At 51.7% G+C, this 24,598-nt stretch overlaps 1 protein-coding gene across 1 annotated transcript in view; it reads left to right on the top strand.

The window, feature by feature from the left end:
* The window catches only part of NMNAT2 (nicotinamide nucleotide adenylyltransferase 2), a 29,602-nt gene extending 8,209 nt beyond the window's left edge, over positions 1-21,393 (top strand). Inside the window, exons 2-11 of the mRNA XM_072867736.1 lie at positions 13,214-13,302; positions 14,034-14,101; positions 14,812-14,890; positions 16,068-16,197; positions 16,855-16,935; positions 17,053-17,097; positions 18,441-18,517; positions 20,749-20,850; positions 21,095-21,162; positions 21,291-21,393. Coding sequence (XP_072723837.1) covers positions 13,214-13,302; positions 14,034-14,101; positions 14,812-14,890; positions 16,068-16,197; positions 16,855-16,935; positions 17,053-17,097; positions 18,441-18,517; positions 20,749-20,850; positions 21,095-21,162; positions 21,291-21,393 — 842 coding nt within the window. The remainder of the gene's footprint in view (positions 1-13,213; positions 13,303-14,033; positions 14,102-14,811; positions 14,891-16,067; positions 16,198-16,854; positions 16,936-17,052; positions 17,098-18,440; positions 18,518-20,748; positions 20,851-21,094; positions 21,163-21,290) is intronic.
* Positions 21,394-24,598: the final 3,205 nt, after the last annotated feature.

Here is a 24,598-nt window from a genome sequence, read left to right as displayed (position 1 = left end):
TTCAAGAGCCACTACAGGGCTCATCCCAGGAGGAGATGAACTGGGATACATCTGTTTTGGATCTGGAGTAGAAGGAGGCAAACGCAGAGGAGCTCCCCATGGGTGGAGAGCCCGTCTGGAGAGCCAGGCAAGGAAGGACTTGCTCAGCCCTTGCTCCACAAAGGCTTCTACTTTCATTGACAATCCAACAGCCCTAATTGAGCTTAAGCCTTTCCTAAGGAGATCACATTTTGCTAGGGCTTGTTGTCAAGGGAAGTAAGAAAATCCAGTTTTCCCAGCGAGACCTCGCGAGCTGGATTGGGGATGCTGAAAGGCATAGTTTTGCTTCTGGTGCCTTTGCTTTGTGCAAAGTCATCGTCGATGCTTCTTTTGGAGGAAAGGGGGTCTTGGGAATAGATCTGCAAAGAGAGAAGGTTTCACTGAGCCGCGCAGCCAGGTGAGACAGGGCTGTGGTAATGGGAACATGACATCCCTTCGGTGTCACCACGAGGCTGAAGTCCTCCCTCGGCTGCCTTCGCCACCCCATGCTGTCACCAGCATCCCCCCGGCCTTTCTGCATCTCCGTAGGTGGGACGTTTTCTGCCTGCACAGTCCTGGTTCAGCCAACGCAGATCCCTGCCAGCGTCAGCATCTTCGGATGCTTTGCCAGCCAAGACAAGCCACGGGTCAGAGTCATGGCGTGGGGGTCAGCCCCATGTAGAGGCAACCCGTGGCCAGCAAAGAACTCCTGGGCAAATGCTCCCCATCTCTGCTGTGTGGGGATTCGGGGACCATAAATCCTCCACTCCTGGTAGGATTGTGATCCTGCTGTGCGTCAGCGCGAAGGACCAGCACTACACACGCTGGGGCGTACAAAGCACTGCCTTTGATGTGCTACAACGGCTTGGAAATGAAAACAAACAGAGTGCTTGCACAGGGAAATTAAAGCAGCAGAAAACAAGCATGGAAATCTGTTGGGGTTTTTTTTCCCCCCCATTTAAAAAAAAAAAAAGGCACTGGGTAACACTGATTTCCCAGCCTGTGGCTGCCTGAGATGGGGACTGGGACCTCTCCAGGGACGAACATTGAGGTGCCTGTCCTACTTCAGCTGAGCCACCCACATTCTGTTGGAAGCAAAATAAGACCATGGCAGGATAACGAAAATATTCGCCAGGTGCCTTTTGCTGCTACCCTTGTCCTGTTTGACTATTATTTGTGGGCCCAGGGCAATAAAAATCATTTCAAAACAGGGCAGTCAAGACTATACGGAACACCCTTCCCTTTGCTTGCCAAACAATTTATTTTTGCTCCTGATATTTAAACTGTCATCGGAGCCAAGATACAGCCACAGAACACCAGCTCTGGGCCAGATTTACGCTGCAAATTTGATGTCGCTTTACTGCAGGCGGCGCGTTTACATCACTTTACACCAGCGGGAGAGCTGTTAGCCTCGAAAACCCTATAGGTGAGACAGATTTCAGCTGAAATCTCTCTCACCACTTTCTGCCCAGTCCAGCTGCAGTGATGTTCACTCCCCTGGTTTGTACTTAAATAAATCCCGGTGCTCAGAGGGCCATTTTACATCGAGCGCTGCCAAATGCACATTTTGGCACATTTATCTCTAAACAAATGAAGAAAATACTATGCTGGAAGAGGAAAACTCGCTCCCCTCCACCATGGACCATGTTATAGCATGCACAGCCCTTGCTGACTTATGGGGTGGCTGGCTAATGCACCAGCCAGGGAAAGTTATACGACGTCTCACTTTTCACTTCATTACTGTGTGTACAGACACTTTTCTTACCTAGACATGCTTAATCCTTCTCTGAAGGCTTCAAAACAAGGTATTTCAGTGCTGTCCTCTGGCAGGGAGCTCAAAAAATGTCCTTCTTTATATGAAGTCATCTTCTTCATCCATTTTTATCTGCTAAGAGTTGCTTTTACCAGGTTAGATGCTTCCCCTCACCTCACCAGCCCCAAGACCTCTAAGATACCCAGGCAGCAGCTCTGGGTATCAAATACCAGGTGGAGGGTGGTCCACCTTGGCAGGACTCAGCTGCCCATCCTTCAGGTGAGACGCAGCAAGGTGCTGAGCACATTCCTCCTCTCCCTGTGATACCAGGATGGAGATCTCTGGGCAGTAAATTATATCGCTTCTCCTTAGAAGTGATGAGAGTGACAGCACCATGCTAATCACCTGCCTGACAGAAGAGTAGGTCCAGTCCCTACCTGGAAGAGCTGGTGGCAGCTTCAACTCAAGCAGCAGCTCCCCGTACTTGTCTTCATATTGCTCACCTGATGGGCATTGGCTGCTCCCACCTGCTCCACCACAGCAGGGTGGGATGCTCCAGGGGGGAAAAGCGTTTTGGCCTGGGTTGCTTTGCCAGGCTCTTCCTCAGGTGCTTCTTCTCAAGCTCTGGGACCTGGAGGGTTTCTTCCCGGGCTCCTGTGTGCCTTCTCACATGCACCGCCCCTTGCAATACTCCAGTTCTGAAAAAAGAGGGAAAAATAGGATGCCTTCAATTTAAATTTCAATGATATAGAATAGGCTGTTCCGCTACCCAGGTCACCTGGGACTTGCCAGGTCCCCCTGCCCAGGCCCCATCTTGTTGGGTCTCCAGCAAATGCTCTCCTATTTCTAGGTCAGCTCAGTTTAAGACTCAGTCTTAAACCTTTTTTTATTTGTTTGTTTGTTTGTTTTAAACATCTAATTTCACTTTTCTGCCATGAAGCCATGAGTGGTCAACAGATGGTGATAACATGAATCTCATTAGTCATCACTCAGGTGGCTCTTGGAGCTGGACGTTGGTGGGGTGCCTCGGTGGGCTGGGAGGTAGGAGGGTCAGGTGCTGCAGCATCATTTCTCTGGGGTCTTTCATAGCCTCTGCTTCCACCAAGAGTTTCCAGGTATTTGGTGGCCAATGCTTTTTTGTGCCTATGAAAAGCCATTAAAACAAATGTGCAGCAACAACTGAAGACATTTAGCATGGAAGTCCCTTCCAAATTTCTTACTTCTACAATGCCTGGATGCAGCTATGGACTAGCGGGGTGTGTGTGTGTGTGTGGGAAGTGTAACAGAGCAATTAGCTTGGAGATTAAAATCATTAAACATTAGGGGGTTTAATGGGATATTTCTACCAACGAAAAGTCTCCTGGGAATCTGACGGAGACTATCTAAGGGGCACTGAGCTCGAGGCAGGACAGGCTGTTTGGGTCAGTGGGACACACTGGGATCTCCCTAGGCTTGCCTTGGGAAGGGTCAATCCCACGATGAAGAACCATGCTCTGCTCCCTCCTCCTGCTTCTTCCCAAAAGAGAAACTTGTCTTGAAGAGCAGTCAGGGCTTGTTCTTCTAGTAGAAAAGTTGTATTATCCCTCTGGGATGTCTAGGAAATGGAGGTGCCGATGGTTTCCCCAGCTCCGGCCAAGGTGCAGCTGTAGGCAATGGGTGAGTGAACATGCTGGTTGGGGCAGAGAAAGTGGCCCTGGGGCAGGTGGGAGAGAAGAGCTGGGCTCTGAGATGGGTACATCTCTGATGAATACATTCCTGATTTGGCATTCAGAGTTATATATTTTTTTAATTATTTATTTATACATATATATATATCTATATATGTACACAGACACCACTCAATTAGACTAAGAATAAGTGCTGGCTCCTTGCCCAAGTTGGGCTTGGGGTAGGAAGCAACATTTAGGTCCTGCAAGTGCTGCTAGCTCGAGAATAACACAAAGTGTGCTGGCGTATCTGGGTCACTCTCCCCTGCAGGAGAAGGTATTTTAGACAGCAGGAAAGTGCCTGCCTTGCCCTTGGCACCTTGTGGCCGCGTCCCGCCTCCCATCCAAGGATGTCAGAGGCCAAATTGCTCAAAATGAAAATGAGACACCTGGGAAATGGTTTTGCCTTCTCCATCACTCGTGGCTGTGCACCCTCCTCTGCCCTAGCTCTTGGGGAAGAGCGATTAAGACTGTGCAAAAACTTTTTGCCTCCCTGCTACCTTGTGTGTGTTTTTGGACGGCTGGTGCAGAGCACGAGTGGGCTGTAACTTCAATCCTCTGTGGAGAGAAGGGCATAAATCAGAGCTGGCCGGTGGCATTCCTCCATAAAAAAAAAAAAAAAAAGGGAAAAAGGAAGTCTTAGTAGTGCGGATGAACCAGATACAAAGGCAAAGCAAATACAATTTGACATTACACCTTGAAAAATTGAACACGAAGAATATTTGATTTCATTAACATCAATTTAGGTGATGGAGCAGTGCCAGAGGAGCCGAAACGCTGAGATTAAATACACTCAGTGAGAATCGCCAAAAAGAAACACCTCTTAAATAAGCACTGATTTCCTATTGGGGAAGCAGGATGCTATTTTTTCATTCAATCTAGACAAACTCATCACTTACCATTTTTGTATCCCTGGACTGTATCCTCTGATTGGTCTTTCCCCACCGTGATCTTTCAGGAAAGCAGTAGATACTTGAAGTGCATTTGAAGTGCATTTGCAGAGGAGGCGAGCAAAGCTGGGCTGGGGCAGCGGGGAGGTGTCACCAGTGCTTGGGAAGGGCCCAAGTGTCACCCCTGTCCCGTCCTTCCCCAACATAGCAAGGCTAAGGTCAACCACCAGCCGCCGCAGAGGGGCTGTGCTGGGAGGCATGGAGCCAGGGAGCCGCGGCTGAAAGCTCTCCACCGCACAAACATGCTGCCAGTGGGTTAATGCACGTCTTGGCAGGCTCCATTGCTGGTAGTTTATTTATGTCAACCATGTTTTAAAGCCATGCAAGGCTGTCTGGAGCATTAAGGACAATTTACACCGGAAAAGAAATAAGCTTTTCTCTTCCAAGCCAACATCCTTGCATTGGTGGTGAAGGCTACAAAGTGCTTGTAGAAAATTAAAATACTGGAGGGTGTTTTCTGGGGTCCAGTGCGGTCTCAGGACATGACAAGTGTTCAACAGGCAAGAAACAGGCTGGGAAGCCATGATAAAAGGCTGAGTCCAACGACAAAGAATGGGCCAGAAACCCAACAAACCGTCAGAGAAGCAGGAATGAGATTCCCGAGACCGCTGGCTTTTCAGACCAAAATCTACTCTTTCCTGGGCAAAACATCTTTGCACAAGTAGGCAGGGAAGGTTGGGAGCTGCGCAGACAGCTGACTGTAAGGAATATAGACAAGAAGAGGAATGCAAAGCTACTGCAGTGTCTTTGGCATTAGCCATGGCTGCCAGGAGACCACAAATGTGGTCTCCACAAGCAGCATATTTTGCATGAAAGACAGAACAAATTTTATTAAAAAAAGGTGTTTTCTGAGAGCATGGACTTGGGGTTTTGGAGGAAGCACCACAACATCAGAGCCGCCACAGTGGTTCAAAGTGATGACCCACCGAACCCAGCATCCCATTTCCAGAAACCCAGAAGAACGACCAGTGCCGTGCTTGGGTGTGGAGCTCCTCAGCTTAGCCTCCCGCTGTGCACAGCCCTGCTTTCTTTGGGTTGGAAGACCCAAGGGTGGAAGAATACCCAAAGGCAGAAGGAGACCCAGAGGCAGAAGCAGACCCAAAGGCAGAAGGAGACTCACCCTCTTTGTCCTTTCCTCGCCAGCCATGACCTCCGTCCCCTCTCCCCGCCCTTGCTGCCTGAATCCTAGTTGCTCCTCACGTGGAACCACGTCACTGATCACCCATCATTCTGAGATGCTGAGACCCACATCTCCTCCCGCACGTGCCAGGAGCACACGCAGTGGCAGGAGGCACCATGACCTCAGCCTGGGGGAGGGCAAACCACTGACAGCCCCAGCGTCTCTTAGAAAAGCTAAAGCAGTTTTGTCTTGCTTTGTACAGAGGATGAGACTCAAGTCTTGGATGAGCTAACGTGTTCAGACAGGCTTGGCTATGGCTGCCTGTCGCCCTCTTCATTTAGCCACTGAAGAGTAAGTCACCCTGAGAAAATTCAATCTGTAAAAAAAAAAATGAAGCTTTAAATGCAGCATTGTGATTGCAGCATGGATGCATCTAGACACCACAAACGCTGCAATCTTGTGCCACCCTGAAGCCACGGTGCCGCCCACCCTAAGTCTTCTGCCACCATCCCAGCAGCGGAGGTGGCTGCTCCCACCATGATGCCAGCCCTGCTAGTGGCACAGCTCCTCTCCAAATGGGATTTGAGACATCATTTAAGAAAACACAATCTTTTTAAAGGCTTTTGCTTTGAAGTGGATGGCTGTGAAGGTCTGGCTTAGCTGATGGTTACACAAACAAGGAAGCCAGCAGAGTTGTGAACAAGTAGGCAGAGCTGCCCGATGGACACAGCCCTGCAAGCAAACAGACGTGCTCTGCCCCAAAACCAAGTGAGAATGGACCACTTTGTGACTTGAAGACACACTCTGCCAGTCATAGGCAAGGCAGAACCAAAGGCAAGTCTTCCCGTTCCCAGCTCAGCCCCCCGTTCACTACACTGTACTGCTGCTTCATAGCCCACGTGTTGGCCCGCATCCTTACCTTGCAGACATTTACTTGCAGAGATTTACTAGTAAATAAATTTTTTTCAATGCATATTTATGTTCTGTTTGGTATTTCTGAGGTAGACAACAAGTTCTTGAAAGGGCAGATCCCAACTTTTATATTTTTATATATATATATATATATTTTGGAGAGCAGCATCATTTTTACAGGTGTCTTTAAATAATACTGTGCAGGTTAAAAAAAAAATGAACAATTTTGATGGCGACACAGATAGCAGCAACATCCATCCCCTCCCAACAGCACACCTCTCCGTGAGTGCTGTGAGGCCAGCGGCACATCAGCATCCCATAGGATCTATCCTACTGAAGCTATCAGCCTTGCTGTAGAAAAAGGCAAATACTTTTTCCGCCTGCAGTCACACAAATTATATGGGTTTGCCTGGGTTTCCAATCCTTTGCATGCATTCGTAGGAGACAAGCTGTTTTCTGCAGGAAAAGGTGTTTTATTAAGGCAGGTAGTGGTGGAGGCTCGGCGTGAGCTCCTGAGAGCCGGAGCTGAGATGACATGCCATCAGCATGGGTCACATCCCCTGAAGATGCAGGCTCGGTTCCAGGCTGTTTAAGTACACACCTCAAGAAATTGAGAGCCAGGCAAAATCGTTGGCTTTTGCCACCAAAAACTCAAGGCAAATTAATACCATCAGCTGTCTTTGTGAATGTGAAGCAGACGTTACGTGCAAGGAGTTCATCTCTTCTTAAGAGTGAACTTTATAAAGGTGCCATATGCAAAGAGGAAGGCGTGGAGGTGAACGGATCAGTGTTTTAATCTTCTTTTGGCAAGGAAAATCAAGTCACGGTGAAGAAGAGAATAATGAGAGAATGTGTTAATTTAAAACTCAATGGCATTTTGTGTTTGGGAATTTCCTTTTTTTTTTAATTTGCATTTTATATTGCATTACAATGTAAAGGTAGACACAGGTCTGTTGATCTCTGCTCCTCAGCACACCCAAAGCCCTGGCTCTCATGTGGCAGCATGCATTGGGGAGGCTCTGCTTTGGCTTTTTCAAAAATCAGCGCTCAGTTTTTTTCCCTGCATGGTGGCAACCAGCTCCAAGTGTTTCAGTTGTCTTCTTGCATGCGCGTCCAAGGCAGTCAGGATAGACTTCCCACAAACCTCCTCTGCTTCTAGGCTCATCCAAAAACATTTCTTCACTCCTTTTAATTCCACTTCCAACATCATGGCTCAATTCTTTCTTCTTTTTTTTTTTGCTATAAAAATCTCTTGATGCTGTTTTCTGTAACTTATACCCTATGCAGTCTTTTTTTTTTCAATCTAGAACAGGTCCCAGGACAAGGTTTGTGTGAAAGATGCCAGAAAAAGCAGAATGAGGAAAAAAATAGCTTCTTTTTTTTCTCTCCTTCTTGATTGATTAACCTTGAAGGCACTGATGGGAAAGCCAGTAGCATCAATGAAGGCGAGCACAGAGCATTGGAGAGGGAGAAGTGCTGCTGGTACCCCTGATTCCTCTTTTTAAAACACAGAATGGAGAAGAAAGAGGAATTTTTTGCACATTTGGCTTTCTGGACAAGTGGTTATGGAGGGCTGTTGTGGTGGGCTGCAAAGGGAATCCCACCACCTGTGGAGTTTTGTGCTTTAATTTATGATGCTGGTTCAACCTCAAACCCCCTTGCCCATGCAAAGAAACCACCAAGAATATTGTATTTTTCTGTGTGTGCTCCCCCATAGGGTGCTTCACCAGGTACCACCTGGAGCACAGGTAGCCATAGTCACGCACAGGGCTGGGTTCAGTCCCCTTGCCGCCCTGGTGAAACCCGCTGGTGGATGGAGATGCTCCCACACAGTTCCCAGTGGATAAATAACCAGAAAAGATAAAAAAATATAGTTCAAACCAAACTGCTGGTGTTAACCCCTTTGAGCTCAGGATTTTGAGAGCAGGGAGGGAAACTTTCAGTACATCTAATTCAGGCAATAGAATTTTACTCCCTGCACCGATCGAATGATTTAAGCCTGTTTTTCTCTCTCTCTGGGGGCTGTCATGGCCCAGGGCACAAGAGCTGAGAAGGAAGCCAGGGAAAGGATTTTGGGTGAGTCTGAGGAAGAGGTTTTACTGAGGCTGGCAAATCTCCCACAGGATGTCATGGGGGCCTGGAGCTGCTCAGCACCCTTGGTGGGGGGGGAAAGTCCATGGAAATTATAGTTCTGTAATTGACTTTTAACTGACCCAATAGCTAAACAATATTCCTTAGCAGAAAGTTCAAAATTTGGAGGAAAAAAAATCATTTCACCCAAGCGGTTCTTCAGTGACATCCCTACCTCCCTGCCCTGCTCAGCCCCTCTCGCCTCCCTCGACATACAAGTTCTCCTCATCCAGGCCAAGCCATTGCAAGGGAGCTCTAAAATAATTTTAGAGTTGAATTTTTGCCCTGAAGCAGAGCAGGAGCAAGGGCACAGGAGCTGAAGAGATGCACCACCAGGAGAATGGTCCTTTCCTAAACAGCACAACCCCATCCACGCCACCCAGAGAGGATCATTTGACTGGGAAACATGCAGGAAAAACGTACCCATCAATGTACCCGATGTACATCATGATGGAAAAGCCCCTTTCTGCACATCTGGACCCGCCAAGCTGTGTTCTCACGTGCTGTCGTGTGGCCCAGGGCTCAGCTGCCACTCCCATGTGCTTGAACCCAACCCGCGTTACCCTCATGGTGCCGGCAGGCATGAACAAGCCCGTGGCTAATTTTCAACCAGCAGCAGGACAACGAGGTGTTTCTGTTGCCGCTAAAAGACCAGGAGCCCCAGTTCAGCACAGCAGCTCTAGAAGATGTAGCAGGATTCCCCGTCCGCTCGTGTTCCTCTCTGCACCCACCATGGCTGTGCTTGCATCTGGCAAACACTGACTGTTCTCCTTCCCTTCTTTTTCCCTATTTCCCTTTAGGAAAGTTTCTTCTGGAAGGGAAACAGGAATGTGGCTTCTTTGGCAATGATGGGTTTGTAGGGTGGGTCCCCTGCCCGAACAGCCAATGTGATGTTGAGTAGCTGGGTTGGGGAAACATCTCCCCAGATGGCAGGAGCTAGCTTTGCTGCTTATTTCCAAGGAATAATGCAGCTTTACCACCAAGGGAAGCAGGAGCCATCCCATGCAGGCTGGAGAGCTTAGCATCAGCTTTAGTGGGTGCCAGCTAGGGCTGGGTGCAGGTGGCGGGGGGAGGAAGGCTCCCTGCAAATATGTCCCCACTGCTGCCGCACAGGAGGGCACCAGCCCTTCAGGCAGGGCTGCTCCCTGTCCCCTGGGGGAATTCTGGCGACTGGAGCAGAGTGTCTGTAGGATACAATGCACAGTGACATCTCGGGATGGCTGACAGATCCCAAAGTCACCTCAGCTTCAGAAATGCTCGTTTTCTTTGCAAGAGCAAAATATTTTCTAGATCGTCCACTTGCAAATAAAAAAAATACACTTTCTAATGACTCATCAATATAATCTCCCTTTTTGCTTTTACCTTTTCTATCTTTTTTCTTTCTACTGTCTCAATAGCTGGGGTGGGCACTGCTGCGCTGTGCACTCTCCAACCACTCTCCCCACGCTTGGCAGAGGAGGCAGGGCCAGCCCGGCCGTGGCCACCACCACCACCACTGACCTGCCCCACACTCGCACCTCCCAGCCTCTTTCTCCTCGCTTTCTGCTGGGCTGCAACCCCATAGCGGTGCCGCGGTTCATGCACAGGCATGGTGTGCCTGGGGGACAAGGCCGTTGCAATGCACCCAGCGGGAGAGCTCAAGTAAAGGGGGTGGGTTATATAGCTGCAAAAGCTTGGGGGGCAGGAGGTATTGCTGCTGCGGCGTGAAAAGATGGGACTTTGCATCTCCAGAGTCGGTGAGAAACCCTCTGTGCTTCTTTGAGAGCATCTTCAGAGAAGCATCGGAGCATGAATGTGTATGCTCTGGGGTGTGTGTGGGGGGAGCTCGGACATGGCGTAGGAGCCCATGGGAGTTTAGCAACTCTTTGCCAGCATTTTTATCCTTAAATGTCAGCTTTTAGAAATACCAGCCTGAGACCGTGCATCAGGCTGGAGGGACTCTGGCAAGTCTCTTGGCATGGTGGGACATGGGCAACACGTGGTGTTGACACAGGGAGGGAATGATGTAAGAGCTGTGCAGCTGCTGAGGGACTGGCTGGGGCGTGGGTGGCAGATGCCATGGGAAGGGGATCTGGGGAAAGCCCCAGGGACACCGTGGCTGACATTTAATAGCATGTGTCGGGGGGGAGCAGTGACAATTTGAAGAAGAAAGGGCTGAAGGTGAGGGAGCCAGGTGTGTCAGCAGATAACAGCATCGCTGTAGCAGAGCTGTGACGAAGATTGGTGCAACCCTATGAGGCATCAGCAAAGAGGTTTCTAGAAGGGAAGGACATAATCGCCATTGCTCAAAGCCCGGGGCAGCCCTGCCTGCAGGCAGGGAGGTAAGCAGGATGGGTGGCTGCATCAGGACCAGCCCAAGGAAAGAAGTGAAAAATGGCAGTGTGAGAAGTGCCCAAAAGCAAGTGAGACCTTGGGGATCGGCTGGCAGCCATGGCAGGGACCATGCCGTGACCAAACCTGCCATTGCTCTTGCAGTGGGGCTGCCATTCCCCAACAGGATGGCTCCATCTGTCTGTCTGAGACCACATGGGGTAGACCCCAGGAGCCCATATGCAGGGCATTTGAACCCCCCTCTCCCCCATGCATGCAGGAAGGCCTCTCCCCCATCCTGCTGCAATGACATGCTCTCAGACCAATATTTCCTCTCCTCTGCCAAGGCTTCGTCCCACAGCAGCAGCTCCTAGCAGCTGCTGTATGTGAGTTGGATGAAGCAGGGAGTGAGCAGGGCTTGAGCAAGCAGGATACAAGCAAGGTTGGAGCAAGCAGGGAGAAAGCAGGACTGGAGCAAGCAGAAAGCGAGCAGGGCTTAAGCCAGCAGGGTTCAAGCAAGCAGGGAACAAACAGGGTTAGAGCTAGAGGTGGTGAGCTCACCAGCAGCATCCCAGCGCTTTCCAGCAGAGAGGAGCAGATGGGGACGAGTGTCTCAGTTCCAGTGTGGTGCTCCTCTGGTGAAACCCTTCAGCATTTCCAAAACAGCAGCACGTGAGGTGTGGGTCTTGCAGTGGGGGTGGCAGGGATCCATCTGTGCTAAGCACCTGTGCATGCAGCCCTGTGTGTGATGGCAATTCTTATTTAGGCTGTCAACCAACAGCACATCTTAAAATCACAGACTCAGAATGGTTTGGGTTGGAAGGGACCTTCAAAGATCATCTAGTCCAAACCCGCCCTGCCATGGGCAGGGACATCTTTCATACGTTTGCTCAAAGCCCCATGCAACTCGACCTTCCAGACTTCCAATGGGGGAGCATCCACAACTTCTCTGGGCAACCTGTTCCAGTGTCCCACCACCCTCATTGTAAAAAAGATGTCTTCCCTATATTTACCCTAGATCTACCCTCTTTTAGTTTAAAACTCTTGCCCCTTGTCCTGTCACTACAGGCCCTGGTAAAAAGTCTCCATTTTTCTTATAAGCCAACTTTATATACTGAAAGGCCACAATAAGGTCTCCCCAGAGCTTTCTCTTCTCCAGGCTGAACAACCCCAACTCTTTCAACCTTTCTCCATAGCAGAGGTGTTCCAGCCCTCTGACCATTTCCGTGGCCTCCCCTGGACCTGCTCTAACAGGTCCATGTCTGTCTTATACTGTGGACCCCAGAGCTGGATGCAGTGCTCCAGGTGTGGTCTCAGCAGAGCGGAGTAGAGGGGGAGCATCACCTCCCTCAACCTGCTGGCCACGCTGCCAGTGATGCACCCAAGACACGACTGGCTTTCTGAGCTGCAAGCGCACATTGCCGGCTCATGTACACTTTGTCACCCACCAGTATCCCCTTCTCAGCAGGGCTGCTGTCAATCCATCCATCCCCCAGTCTGTATTGATAGCCTCCTGCAGGGAGTTATGGCGAGCTGCCGACTCATGAGGCAGCAAAAAGTTTTCTGCTCATAAAACCATGGGGTTGTCCCCACAGCCCAGCAGTGACAAAAGCAGTGGGTTCTGTTATTATCCTAGTTTTTTTAATCTTGCCCACATCTAACAGGTCCCTGTCAGAAGTGATGCTCGAGATTAGGAGAGCTGTCAGTCACCTTCTAGCTGTTAAGAAAGCTTTCAGCTGGTAGTCAGCAGCAAACTGTAGCAGGCGAGGAAGGGAGAAGTCATGGGAGAGAAAGGGTGGACATAGTTTATGGGCAGAGAAAAATAGAAAGGAAAGGAAGCTGGTTCATTCACTGTCTGCAGGCAGTGAATGAACCAGCTTCATGCATCACCTCATGAGCTCAGTCTGGCTCCTCCAGAGCTGCCGAAAGAGCCCGTCTCTGCTGAGCAGCTCTCATCGGTGGTGCAGGCTCTCAGCTGCCCCTCTGGTGCCCTGGCGAGGTGGTTGAAGGTGATTTGGGGTCTGAATGTGGTTTAGCTTTTGCTAAAGACCTGCCTTCTTCCACCAAATCCTTCTTCCCACAAGGTTTGGGCCCCTCAGGAAAGTCCATGCTCAGCATCATCAAGGATGGCACCGAATGAGATGGGCAGTAAAGACAAAGGCCAGCCCTTCCCTTCCCCACCCAGTGCTGCCCGAGCTGGGATGAGCCGCTTCATGGGCATTGGGCAAAGCCGGTGGGTGGCAGTGGGGTGCTGTGGGACTCAGTGGGTCCAGCTGAATCTCCCTGCACCCTTTTCCTTGTCCTCCTCCTTCAGAGCGAGCCCGGGATTATCTGCACAAGACTGGACGCTTCATCGTCATCGGTGGCATTGTCTCGCCCGTGCATGACTCCTATGGGAAGACGGTGGGTGGTCCCCATTTTCCCTTTCTGCCTCCTACGTGCGATGGTATCTCTGAAGCCAGGGGCGAGCACTGGGTAGTGCTACCTGCACCTGTGGTCCTTTCATGCACCTCCTCTGCCCAGGGCAGCTCCTGACCATGGGAAAGTCTCCGAGAGAAGGGAGAGGATGAAACCACTCACTCTTTAGATAAAAACTGCAGCGACACTCTACAACCAGCCAAAGTACTACACGGCAAAGGCAAACGTTCTCACCCAAAATGGTGGTGGTCATCTTGTTGGGTTGGGGTTTTTTTGTTTGTTTGTTTGAATAATTTCAAAGTCAATTTTATTGTGGGGATGGCAACAATGCAAACAGAGACTTTTAAAAGCTCTTTCTGGGGTGGGGGGAAATCCGAATTAGGAGAGGAGAGAGTTTCCTCCTCTCCTGAAAGCTGGAGAAATTTCATCAAGAAGCCACCATCCGTGGATCTGGCCCCACTGCAGTGCAGGGCTGAGAGTGGTGGTGCTGAGCAAGTCTCACCACCAGTGCGTAACTGGGGCTGAAGCAAGGCAAGGACTCCTCCCCTCCAGCAAACAGGAGCTTAAATAATTTTTTGTGGGCAGGAATGAATCCTTCTGGCCTGTCTCATCTGAGCGAGTCCAATGCTCTGCCCCTGGGAAGGTTTGCAAGCCCAGGCTGGCCAGGGCACGATGCTTGCCTCCCGTAAGTGTTCCTCCATCACTCTCTCTTGCAGGGTCTGGTCTCAAGCCGGCACCGCCTGACCATGTGCCAACTGGCTGTCCAGTCCTCTGACTGGATCAGGTGAGTGGCAGAGCCTGCACTCGCTGCAGCACTGGCAGCCCCCGGCAGTCCCTGCCCCTTGCCCAGCACTGTGGTGGCAAAATCCCACATGCAAAGCGGAGATGCCACCAGCTGCTAGAGCTCCAGGATGGACTTTCTCCTCTTCCAGCCAACGCTTGATTAAAAACCAGAGCCCTTCCTCTCCTAGTCCAGCAGAGAACCAAGGACGAGTGTTACACCACCCTTCAAGGGAGCCCTTTGGCTTCAGGGGGTCTTGCAAGCCCCCCAGTGAGTCTGTGGTGTCTGGGTGAGACCCAGACACCTTGTGCCGTGGCACCTTCCCTTTCTACACCTGCAGCACCAGCCCATGGACTCTCCCCTTCTGAGCATTGCCACGTGGTGTCTGATGGCTGAGGTGGGACCAGAAGCATCTCCAAGCTGTCCTCAGGAAACAGGGTTGTAACGTGTAGTTACATCCAAGCCAAATGAAAGCTGGTTAGTTGGGTACCAAGAGTGGAAAGGTGTCCAGGCACACATTCAGGTCCCCAAAGCTATTAGGGAGAGCTTGATGGAAGGGCTGGAGGAGGGACATGGTGCGTGGCAGAGCTGGGGGAGTGATGGTGGCTGCTCATGGCACTGCTTGGCCAGGCCGGTGGAGAGGAGGTAGCATGGCCAGGAGGTCCAGGCAGTGGCCATCAGCCAACACTGTTGCCTTGCTGTACTTGCCGCAGGGTGGACCCCTGGGAGTGCTACCAGGACACCTGGCAGACGACCTGCAGCGTGCTGGAGCACCACCGCGACCTGATGAAGGTGAGGCAGCCCCCGTGCCGTGGGTGCACGAGGGGTGAGGACGTGGGGATAGCGCAGGAGGGGGGTTGCTCTTGCACCAGCACGTGGACATCAACAACCAAAACATGGCTGGGACAGACAGAGAGAAGACTTGCAGGAACGTGCCTGAAATCCTGACCTGCAAGAGGTGTGAGATACCTTGTCACAGCTGCTTTGAGCTCCTTGCCCTGATTGTGAAAGCAAATTGAGCTCTCCAGCTGGAGCCAGCAGCCGTCCCAGTCCCAAGCACACCAGGAGGGGAGCAGGGGTGAAGGCAGAGTGAAGTCAGGGGTGGGCAAAAGCTAAATCATTAATGCCGACCACTTGCTCCACCTTGAGGGGGAAGGAGAGGTGGACAGGCAGCCCCACTCACCAGCGGGGCCGAAACTGCTGTATGAACTCACAGCGTGACTCGACAGGAAAATTCAGCATCTGGGAAGTCCCTGGGGAGCACAAAACCCAGGAGGAAAAGTCACTCCAAAGCCCAGGCAGGCCTGAGAGCTGAGGAGGAAGGCGACTGCCCTCGGGTGACCACAGGGACAGGGAGAGCGGGGCTGCTGCCAACACTTGGATATAGTGAGCAAACCAAGGACAGGAAATGGATAAAACAGCATCATACAAAGTCATGGGCAGCCCAGAGAGGAGGCATAGAAGTAGCATTAACCAGCCCAGTGGGATGTCCAGTGCATCCAGGGACTGTGGTGTCAAAGCCAGGGAGCCCCTGCAGATGCCTTCCTTCTCCTGCAGGGACCAGTGGAGAAGAAGAGGGCACGTTTGCTCCTGGCTTTGCACCACTGATTCATTAGCTGCTGTATCTTTATTTATTGATCAGAATTTATAAGCATCTCCAGGCGATGGGGGCGATGCCTGCCTGCAGGCAGCACAGCCGCAGTTTTGCCAGCCTCATGGGTCCACACAAAAAGTTAATCCCACCGTCCCCAGGCTTAAATCACGAGTCATTATCCACAGGGTCCTGCGAGCCCCAGGCCCATCCGGTAAGGTCGGATGGGACTGGGGATCCTAAAGTGAGCTTGGATGTACCTGTCACTAAAGATGACCTTCAACCTGGGGTGCAGAGGCTCGATACGGGGGTCATAAAGGTTTTGGGAGGCAGCTGGGGTGAAGGCATTGTTCCAGCTACGTCTCTCCCTCGTTGCAGAGAGTGACTGGCTGCATTCTCTCCAACGTCAACACCCCCTCCATCACCCCCGTGATCGGCCAGCCCCAGAATGAGTCCTCGCAGACCATCTACCAGAACAACAACAATGTGTCCAACAAGCCCACCGCAGGTAGGTGGCAGCAGGTTAGGGAAGAGGGGGATGACCACCCACCCCTCACCTCCTAGCCAAGGCTGCTGAGTGCTAGGAATGGCACTCCATCATCTTATTTTTGGGTCAGGTCGCTCATCAGGGTCCATGCACCAAGCCCAGGGTTGGGTGGGAATGCGATGGCGGAGTTAGCATCCAGCACAGCAAGGGGAGCCAAGAACGGCTTAAAATGGGTGTGAAATCTCACTAGTCTTTAGCTGGATTATGTTCAGGCAGTGAGAGCAGCTAAGAGAAAGGCTACCTGGTACCCGTGGGGTGTGTGCAAGGGACAAGCTGGCAGGAGAGGTGATGCAGCTGGATCCCCATGAAGCAGCAGGATGCGGGACACAGAGGTACTAGCTGGGGAAAAGAGGGGGGATTACTTAAATCCCATAAAACCAAACATAATCTGATTTTCTTTTCTTAGTGATTCTAGCTGTCCAGCTGGTCTCTTCAAGGCACAGTGTAGCACTGTCAGGAGTTAAGATCACGAGAGGCGGCGGTGGGGAGATGCTGAGAGCAGTTCCCGCACCTGGGCATAGGAGTATCTCGCAGGATCAGGGTGGCCGAAGCATTCGTGCAGATCAGTCTGCCAGGGCATCATTGTCTCTCTGGTTAATTTTTCTTCTTCACCTTTAGCAAAGATCCTGGGGAAGGTGGGAGAAAGCCTGAGCCGGATTTGCTGCGTTCGCCCACCCATGGAGCGCTTCACCTTTGTGGGTAGGTAGAGGAAAAAGCCCCAGCATTGCTTTGGCTTTGGCACCAGCCCCCAGCCTTCCTACCAGCCCCCTCTCCCAGGCCGAACACCAGCAGCTCTCTTTTGCTTCCCTTCCCCAGATGAGAACGCCAACTTGGGAACGGTGATGAGATACGAGGAGATCGGTGAGTACGCAGCCCCCTCCGCATCACTCTGGCTCTGCTGGGCCGGTACTACGCAGCTTGGGAGCAGCTGCACAACAGATCTGGTGGTGAGCGAAGGATGCTGGACCATCATCCTGTCCCAGTGCCATCTATTGGGGCTCAGGGGTAAAACAGGAGCAGCACTAAACTGCCCTGAGCCCATTCCTGTTGGTAGACAAGCAGCCTAAAATAAGGGAGCAAGCTGCAGAGACCTAGCTCCCAGAGCTGGCATGGACCCACTGTGGCATTGTGCCTTGAAAGCCACCCCAAGCACCATGAAAGCTGCCCTCCGGCAGTGGTGTCACCCACATCCTCACGTTGCCCATGGCCCTAATGAGCTTTGGACTCAGCAGTGGGAGGGATTTTGGCCACCCAAGCAGCCGTGGTGCTCCTTTCTCTAAAGCCCTTTAGGGGTTTTAGACCCACCAGGCTGCCATGCACTTGGCACTGCCATACATCACCCAGGGCTCTGCATGGAGAGTGTGGCCCACTGACAACTTCCTGGTGTTTTTGAGACCCATTTCATGGGCCAGCTCACACACAGACTGGCCAACACCCATCCTTAGCACCAGCACCATGCAGAGTCCAAAGGCTCTGGCCACCTGGAAATGCCAACCAGGGAGGCACCTTCCCATGCAGCCACCTCTTCCCACCCCTCCGGGCGGGTTTATGGCTTTCTTCTGGTATTTGTACAAATAAATTAATCCTTACGGGCCCGTCAGAGCAGAAAACTCCTTCCGGCAGCACAACTTTCTTGCTGCACTTACTGAGCAGCAAAGCCATGCCTCAGAGCAAACTGTTGGCAAGCACCAGTCCCATCCCGGGAAGAGAAAGGGAGGACATGGAAGTCCTCCAAGGTGTGCAAGGAAAACCTCTGGTGCTTCATGATCAGCTTTGCTAAAGCAAACGTGGCCATGCCCAGGGCTCTGAGCAGCCCCCTGGGCTCTCCCCATTGCCCCATGGCTGGAGCCCCTGCAGCAGGTCACGAAGTGATTGTGGGTGCCCATAGCATGGAGAAATGACTCCCTTCCCTGGGGATACCCCACCTCCAGGGCTGGAGCACCGCTGTAGTTGAACAGCACGTAGCAATGCTGACAACCCAGCAATACGGGAGAGGAGCTGAAAGAAAGTAGAGTGGGGGTTATTTGATGTTTGGCACCAGCAGGGATGCAAGAAGGACCACGGGATCTTTAGTGGGACTTGTTTTGGCGGGGGAGGTCTGTGCAGAAGAGGATCCCCCCGAGCAGTGCAATGGGATGGCAGGGGGGGCAGTGCCCGCTCAGCCCTGATTGCTCCCACCTCTGAGCTTCTCTGCTTTTCTTCAGAGCTTCGCATCTTACTCCTCTGTGGCAGTGACCTGCTGGAGTCCTTCTGCATTCCCGGTCTCTGGAATGAGGCAGATGTGAGTCACCACCATTGGGCACCCCTCTGTGCTCCTCTTCCCCAGGCTCCCTTCCTCCTCCTCCTCCTCCTCTGCTTCCCACACCCAGCGCTCCTGGGAGCCACCCAGGTCCCTTGGGGTGGCAGGAGTCATGTCCACCATCCCCACTGCCTCCTCCATCCCAACCCTGACCTCCACCTGCCCTACACACAGGCAGCCTGAGGGACAGGGTCTTCTGCTCAGAGTCCCCAACCCTATCCAGCCCCCCCTTCCACAGACCCAAGCCCTGTTCCCACTCACTGTTCGTGCAGAGGACATCACCTGGGGTGCAGGGTAAGCCTGTCCCAAGGGATTTCCAAAGGCTGCGCTCCTACTCCTTGTCCCTTGGAAGGAGCCAGCATCAAGTAGATGCCAGTCCCAGGAGAGTGAGTTGGGGAGGCAGGAAATAAGATATTTGCAAAAGTTGGCTAGACATTAGAAATTAAACACATTTACAGCCAAATCAACAGCTTTCACTTAATAAAAGGCTTTTCCTGCAATGTGGGGTACCCAAGTACCCATCTTTACAAAGACCAAGAAGTAAAACCAGCTTGACTCCTCAGCCAGATGATGCCTAACACCAACTCACAGCTGACATGAGCCCGTCTCAGCACCTTCACTGCCACAACTCAAATGGACGAAATCTGATGCCCACCTCTCTGTGCTCCCCCGCCCCCCCATTGGTGAAGGACTGCAGCAGGACACCCGGCACCCTGGACACTGTGGTCCCTGCCTGAAAAAGTCATAGTTTCATGGGAGGACACCAGCCCTAGACAGAGGGGCTGGGTTACCAACCCACACACTGCTCCTGGCAGTCAGAGCGGTGCTGGCTATGGGAGCTCACCTGGCTCTTCACTGAAATCAGGCAGTCAACACAACCTCCCCCCCTCCTTAAGCCTCTCAACCATTTCTAAAATCAGTTACCACATCTTCAATCCTAAGTTTTCTAAAACAATTTAGCTGGCAGATATCTCCTCTGAAAGGCTGCAAAACCTGAGATGAAGGCAAGTCTTGAAGCCCAGCACAAAAGATGCAAAAATTGGATGTCAAAGCACAAGCAGAGGAGGCATTCTACACCAGCACCACCTCATGGGCTCCTGCTGCCTGAATTAGCTGACTCAGAGCTCTTTTGGATGAGCCTGGTTTGTCTCACTCAAGACAGGTGTGAACAGTGGGAGCCATCCTCACGCAGTGGCAAACTTGGCCACCAGCCTTGACACAAACAACATTGGAAGAACAACCCTACAAGACCTCTGTCAGGATGTTGTGGTTTAGCCCCAGTCAGCAATTAAGCACCACGCAGCCGCTCGCTCATCCTCCGCCCCGCTGTGGGACGGGGGAGAGAATTGGAAGAGCAAAAGTAAGAAAACTCATGGGTTCAGATAAGAACAGTTTAATAATTGGGGGGGGCGGAGGGGGGGAGGGTGTTGTAATGAAAAGGAAAACAACAAGAGAGCAAGAGAGGAACAAAACCCAGGAAAAAACAAGTGATACAACTGCTCACCACCTGCCGACTGATGCCCAGCCAGTCCCCGAGCAGCAATTGCTTCCCCCTGGCCGACTCCCCCCAGTTTACATACTGAGCATGATGCCATACAGTATGGAATAGCCCTTTGGCCAGTTTGGATCAACTATCTTGGCTGTGCCCCCTCCCAGCTTCTTGTGCACCTGGCAGAGCATGGGAAGCTGGAAGTCCTTGACCAGTGTAAACATTACTTAGCAACAACTAAAACATCAGTGTGTTATCAATATTATTCTCATAGTAAATCCAAAACACAGCACTATACCAGCTACTAGGAAGAAAATTAACTCTATCCCAGACGAAACCAGGACACAGGACCAACACGTCCATGTTGGGACGTGGTGGTCTTGGTAGTGTTAGGTTTACGGTTGGACTCGATGATCTTAAAGGTCTTTTCCAACCTATACGATTCTGTGATTCTGTGATTCTACCACAAGTCCTCCCTAAAGCCTAACCTCAACGCCTAGTAATGGGATTTAACCCTGTGCCTTTTTATTTCATCCACTGCAGACTACTCACCACACCTTGATAATTCCCAGTTTCTGCCAAAGGCTGTTGAGATAGCCTCAAATTCACTTTCTATATCCATCCAGACCATGGCCCAGCTTTCATGGTGCAGGGGGGTTGGCAGGCAGTGGCAGGTTTTGTGTGGGGTGGTTATAAAACTCACCCCGTGTTGGGCTGCTCCTAGATGGAGGTGATCGTCGGGGAGTTCGGGATCGTGGTGGTGCCCCGGGATGGAGCAGACCCCGACCGGATCATGAACCACTCCTCCATACTCCGCAAGTACAAAGTAAGTGGATGCACACATGGCCAGGGAAGGCTGTTAGAGGACCTGCAGCCTCTCTTTACCCAGGGTAGCACTTCTGCCACAGGGCACAAAATGTCTGGATGCCAGATGCTCTCAGCTGCTAGGTGGGATGAACAATGGGGCCACCATGCAGCAGCCTCCCGAGGCCAGTAGGAAGGGGGGCTGGTGGGGCACACGCCCGCTTTCAGGCCATCCCTTCACTCCTCTCTTCCTCCTTCCCCTGCAGAACAACATCCTGGTGGTGAAGGACGACTTGAACCACCCCATGTCTGTCGTCAGCTCCACCAAAAGCAGGTGGGTGATGAGGGGGACTCCTGCTATGGGGCAGGGAGATGGGTGACCCCAGCCAGCCCCTCCATTTGAAGGGGAACCTGACCCACCCAAGTGGGCTCTGACTCCTTTCTCTCCCCCCACACCCCCAGACTGGCCCTGCAGCATGGAGATGGACACGTTGTGGATTACCTCTGCCAGCCCGTCATTGACTACATCCTCAAGAGCCAGCTCTACATCAATGCCTCCGGCTAAGTGCCAGAGGCCTTGCAGCGAGACAGCCCTCGTGTCCCGCCTGCCTACAGCTCTCTGTCACTGTTTTCTCTCTCTCTCAGTCCGTGTCTCCATCTGTCTCCCCACCCCCTGGCCTCCTGCCGGTGTCTGCCTCTCACCCCCGGCACCAACGCTCCATCGTGCAACAATGTCCAGGGAACTGCAGCATGGCCCCAAGGGGAATGGTTTAGTCTCTTTTTTCAGGGAACCACCCTCCCCCTCATACATGGGGAAGGAGGGGGGACCAGTAAATGAGCAAAGTGCTCAGTGTGCTTGAGGGGAGGCAGCTCCAGCACCACCCTCCCAGCATGGCACTGGGAAATGGTCCCCGCAGTCCGTCCTCCCAGCATGCTCAAGAGCAGGGACTTCCTCTTCTGCATCATCTTACGGTACTTAAGCTCAGTAAATCTAGGCGGACCTTTTTTTCTTAAATAGTTTCAGCACGAGCCCTTTGGACCTCTTGACACGATGACAAACAAATCCTGGTTGGCAGCAGGCAGTTGTAACCCACCTGGCTCAGTGCCCCATGAAAGGTAGACCTCCTCAGGCCGGCAGTAGGACAACTCAGCTAACAAAATCCTCCTGCTGGCTATGAAAAATCATGGAGAGAGCATTTCTGAAGGGGAGCAGAGGCCTTGGCAAGAACTGTTGCCAAAGCATTACTAGGGGGAATGTCACGTCTCACCTTTGCTTGTCTGCAAGTGAACCCAACCACCCCAGTCCACCCCCTAGGCAAATGGAGTTGGGGTGATGCTCTACTCTGACCCAGTGTTGGAGGGGGCAGCCCACAGCAGCTAGAAAGGGACCTGTCATTTATGAAGCCAAGAAACAAGGGAGGAAGAAGCAAGTGGTGACCCAAAGCCTCTTGTGAGAATTTGCCCCAAACCTGGCTGAGCTTTGTAGGGGCTGGGTCTGTCCCCATCCTCTAGCCTCCAGATCTCCATTTCTGTCTGTAAATTTCCCCCTTCTCCCTCCACTCCTACCCTCTTCCTCTCCTTGAAGAGTTTATTAAATGCATGATACTTTCCCCCTCCCAAACCAGCTGTGGCTACTTTGCACATCCCTTGGGACAAGCCAGGCTCCTGCTCTCCTGCCTGTGACATGCCTCCAAATGCCAGGGATGGAGCCTAGCGGAGATGCTCGCATTAAAAGCAGGGCAGGTAACACAGAGCAAAAGAAAATTATTTAAGTCAAGTCCTGCAGAGAGGAGGGTTGCTGAAGCACACCGTTGTCCTGCTGAGCATTCCTAGGGTGCAAGGACCCTGCACAGCCCCTGGGAAAGGTCACAGCCACAAGGAGGAAGGTACAGTCCTGCTTTACGCCTCACCTTTTCCTCTCCCTTTGCTCCATCTAACCTTGTATCGCTTTGGATTTAGCCCTGCTGCCTATAGCTCCTGGACATCTGCCCACTCCCCACAAATTTGGGCTAACTAGGCTCAGGCTAGAACCCCCAACCAAGGCATGACCGCTGCCCACGCTGGCTTTGTGGCTTTCCTAGGGCAGTGCTGTGACTTGGTCCCCAGCAAGGGACAGTGTTGTGTTGAGACACCTGAAGGCTGAGAGTCCTCCAGGGTGTTTCAGGGAAAGATCTGAAATTACCTTTTTTTTTTTCCTTAAACATCTACCAAGGGTCACAAGCTGCTCTCATGGAAGCTCCAAAGATGAGATATTGCTCTAAATTTGGTGACCTGCTGGATGCTGCTGGCATCTCTAACAGCAAGCAACTTTGGACAAAAAGTAGCCTACAGCCACAGGCTCCTTGCAGCAGGCAGGGTTTTATGAGCACTAGCTAATAACTTCTCAAGGATGGCACAGCCCTTCCCAGAAGGGAAAACAAGAGACACAGAAGTGATGTGACTTGCCCAAAGGCCAGAAGAGGTCTTTCCTTGCCAGGGATTTCCCTCTGCATGGAGAGGCTTGTTTGGGAACTGTCGTAAATTTGGCAGCTGAATCCATCAGCGCCAGTTCTGGTACCTCCAGGTGCTTGCATACGTATCCGTGGGGTGAGGAGATATGGAGACGCCAAAGCAGAGAGGGTGACAAGAGCATGCGGGACTCGGAGTGCAGGGACGCCTCTTCTCCAGGGATGTCTTCAGCCAGTTCAGGCTGCTCACCAACACCCTACTGAGCTCCCTTAGCTAACACGCTGGGCAGGTGCCCGTGATGGGACACCTCATCCATGAGACACCCAATGTATGTAAGCCAGTAGCTAGACTCCTCTCCACCCATTGTTCTCATGTGTTCAGTTTTTCAGTCTCTCCTCCCTCTCCACCCCAACACAGAAGTTCTTTCAGACTGCAGCCTCCTCTCCTTGCCAGATGTCACCCATGTTTCTTAGCTCCAGGCTGGAGGAGAAAGAGCAACGGTAGCAACCAACCTCCAAAACACACACACACACACACACACACATAGAGAGAGAGAGGGATTTTAACCTCCTGGAGGAGCGATGCCTTTTTGAAGGGGGAGGAATGAAAGTGGGTTTTAACTGAGGAAAACACAAAGGGAGATAAAACAAAGGAGATGGAGAAGGAAGGCAGGTGGCGTGTCCAAGAGCCATCTCAGATCCTCCTTCCCTCCCTCAGGTACATGAGATGGGACTCATGGGAAGCCAGCCAGGTTCCCATCCCATTGCGGTTAGGGCGGCATGCCTTAGAGACGTAGCGTTGTGGTACGGATGAGGAGTATATTCTGTCTTACTAGTCTTACCTGCGCCTTCGTGTATCCGTTCAGTAAAACTCACAGTACGGGGGGGTGGGATGGGGGGTTTGTAACAGGTCATCCAGCTCTGGGACTGGTTTGGAAAATGTCTTTGGGTGGGTATGGAAAAAAAAAAATCATCCCTGAAGATCCATGTGACCGTCAGGGAGGTGAGGACCAGGGTTTCCAGGGTGCAGGAGAGGGGTGGGAAGAAGCTTGTGGGTTGTGGTCTTTGAAGATCCACTCTCAAACAGTGCAATTTGCTGAAAGAGAAATGAACTTCAAATGCCTTTTGGAAAAAAAAAAATAATAGGGGGGAGGGAAAGGGGTTGAAGTTGCCATGCCACTGATTTCACCTTTGTCAAAAGTTTTGGAGCCTAATTTTTTTTTTTCTTCTGTTGCTATATGAAAAAAAAACAGTCATTGACAAAAAAAACTTTATCAGCAAAATGTTTAAATTATGTAATAAACAAAACAAAACAAAGATGTT

The sequence above is a fragment of the Ciconia boyciana genome, chromosome 7 (assembly GCF_034638445.1).
Source record: "Ciconia boyciana chromosome 7, ASM3463844v1, whole genome shotgun sequence".
Classification (NCBI taxonomy): domain Eukaryota; kingdom Metazoa; phylum Chordata; class Aves; order Ciconiiformes; family Ciconiidae; genus Ciconia; species Ciconia boyciana.
This window is presented reverse-complemented; position numbering and strand designations above follow the sequence as displayed.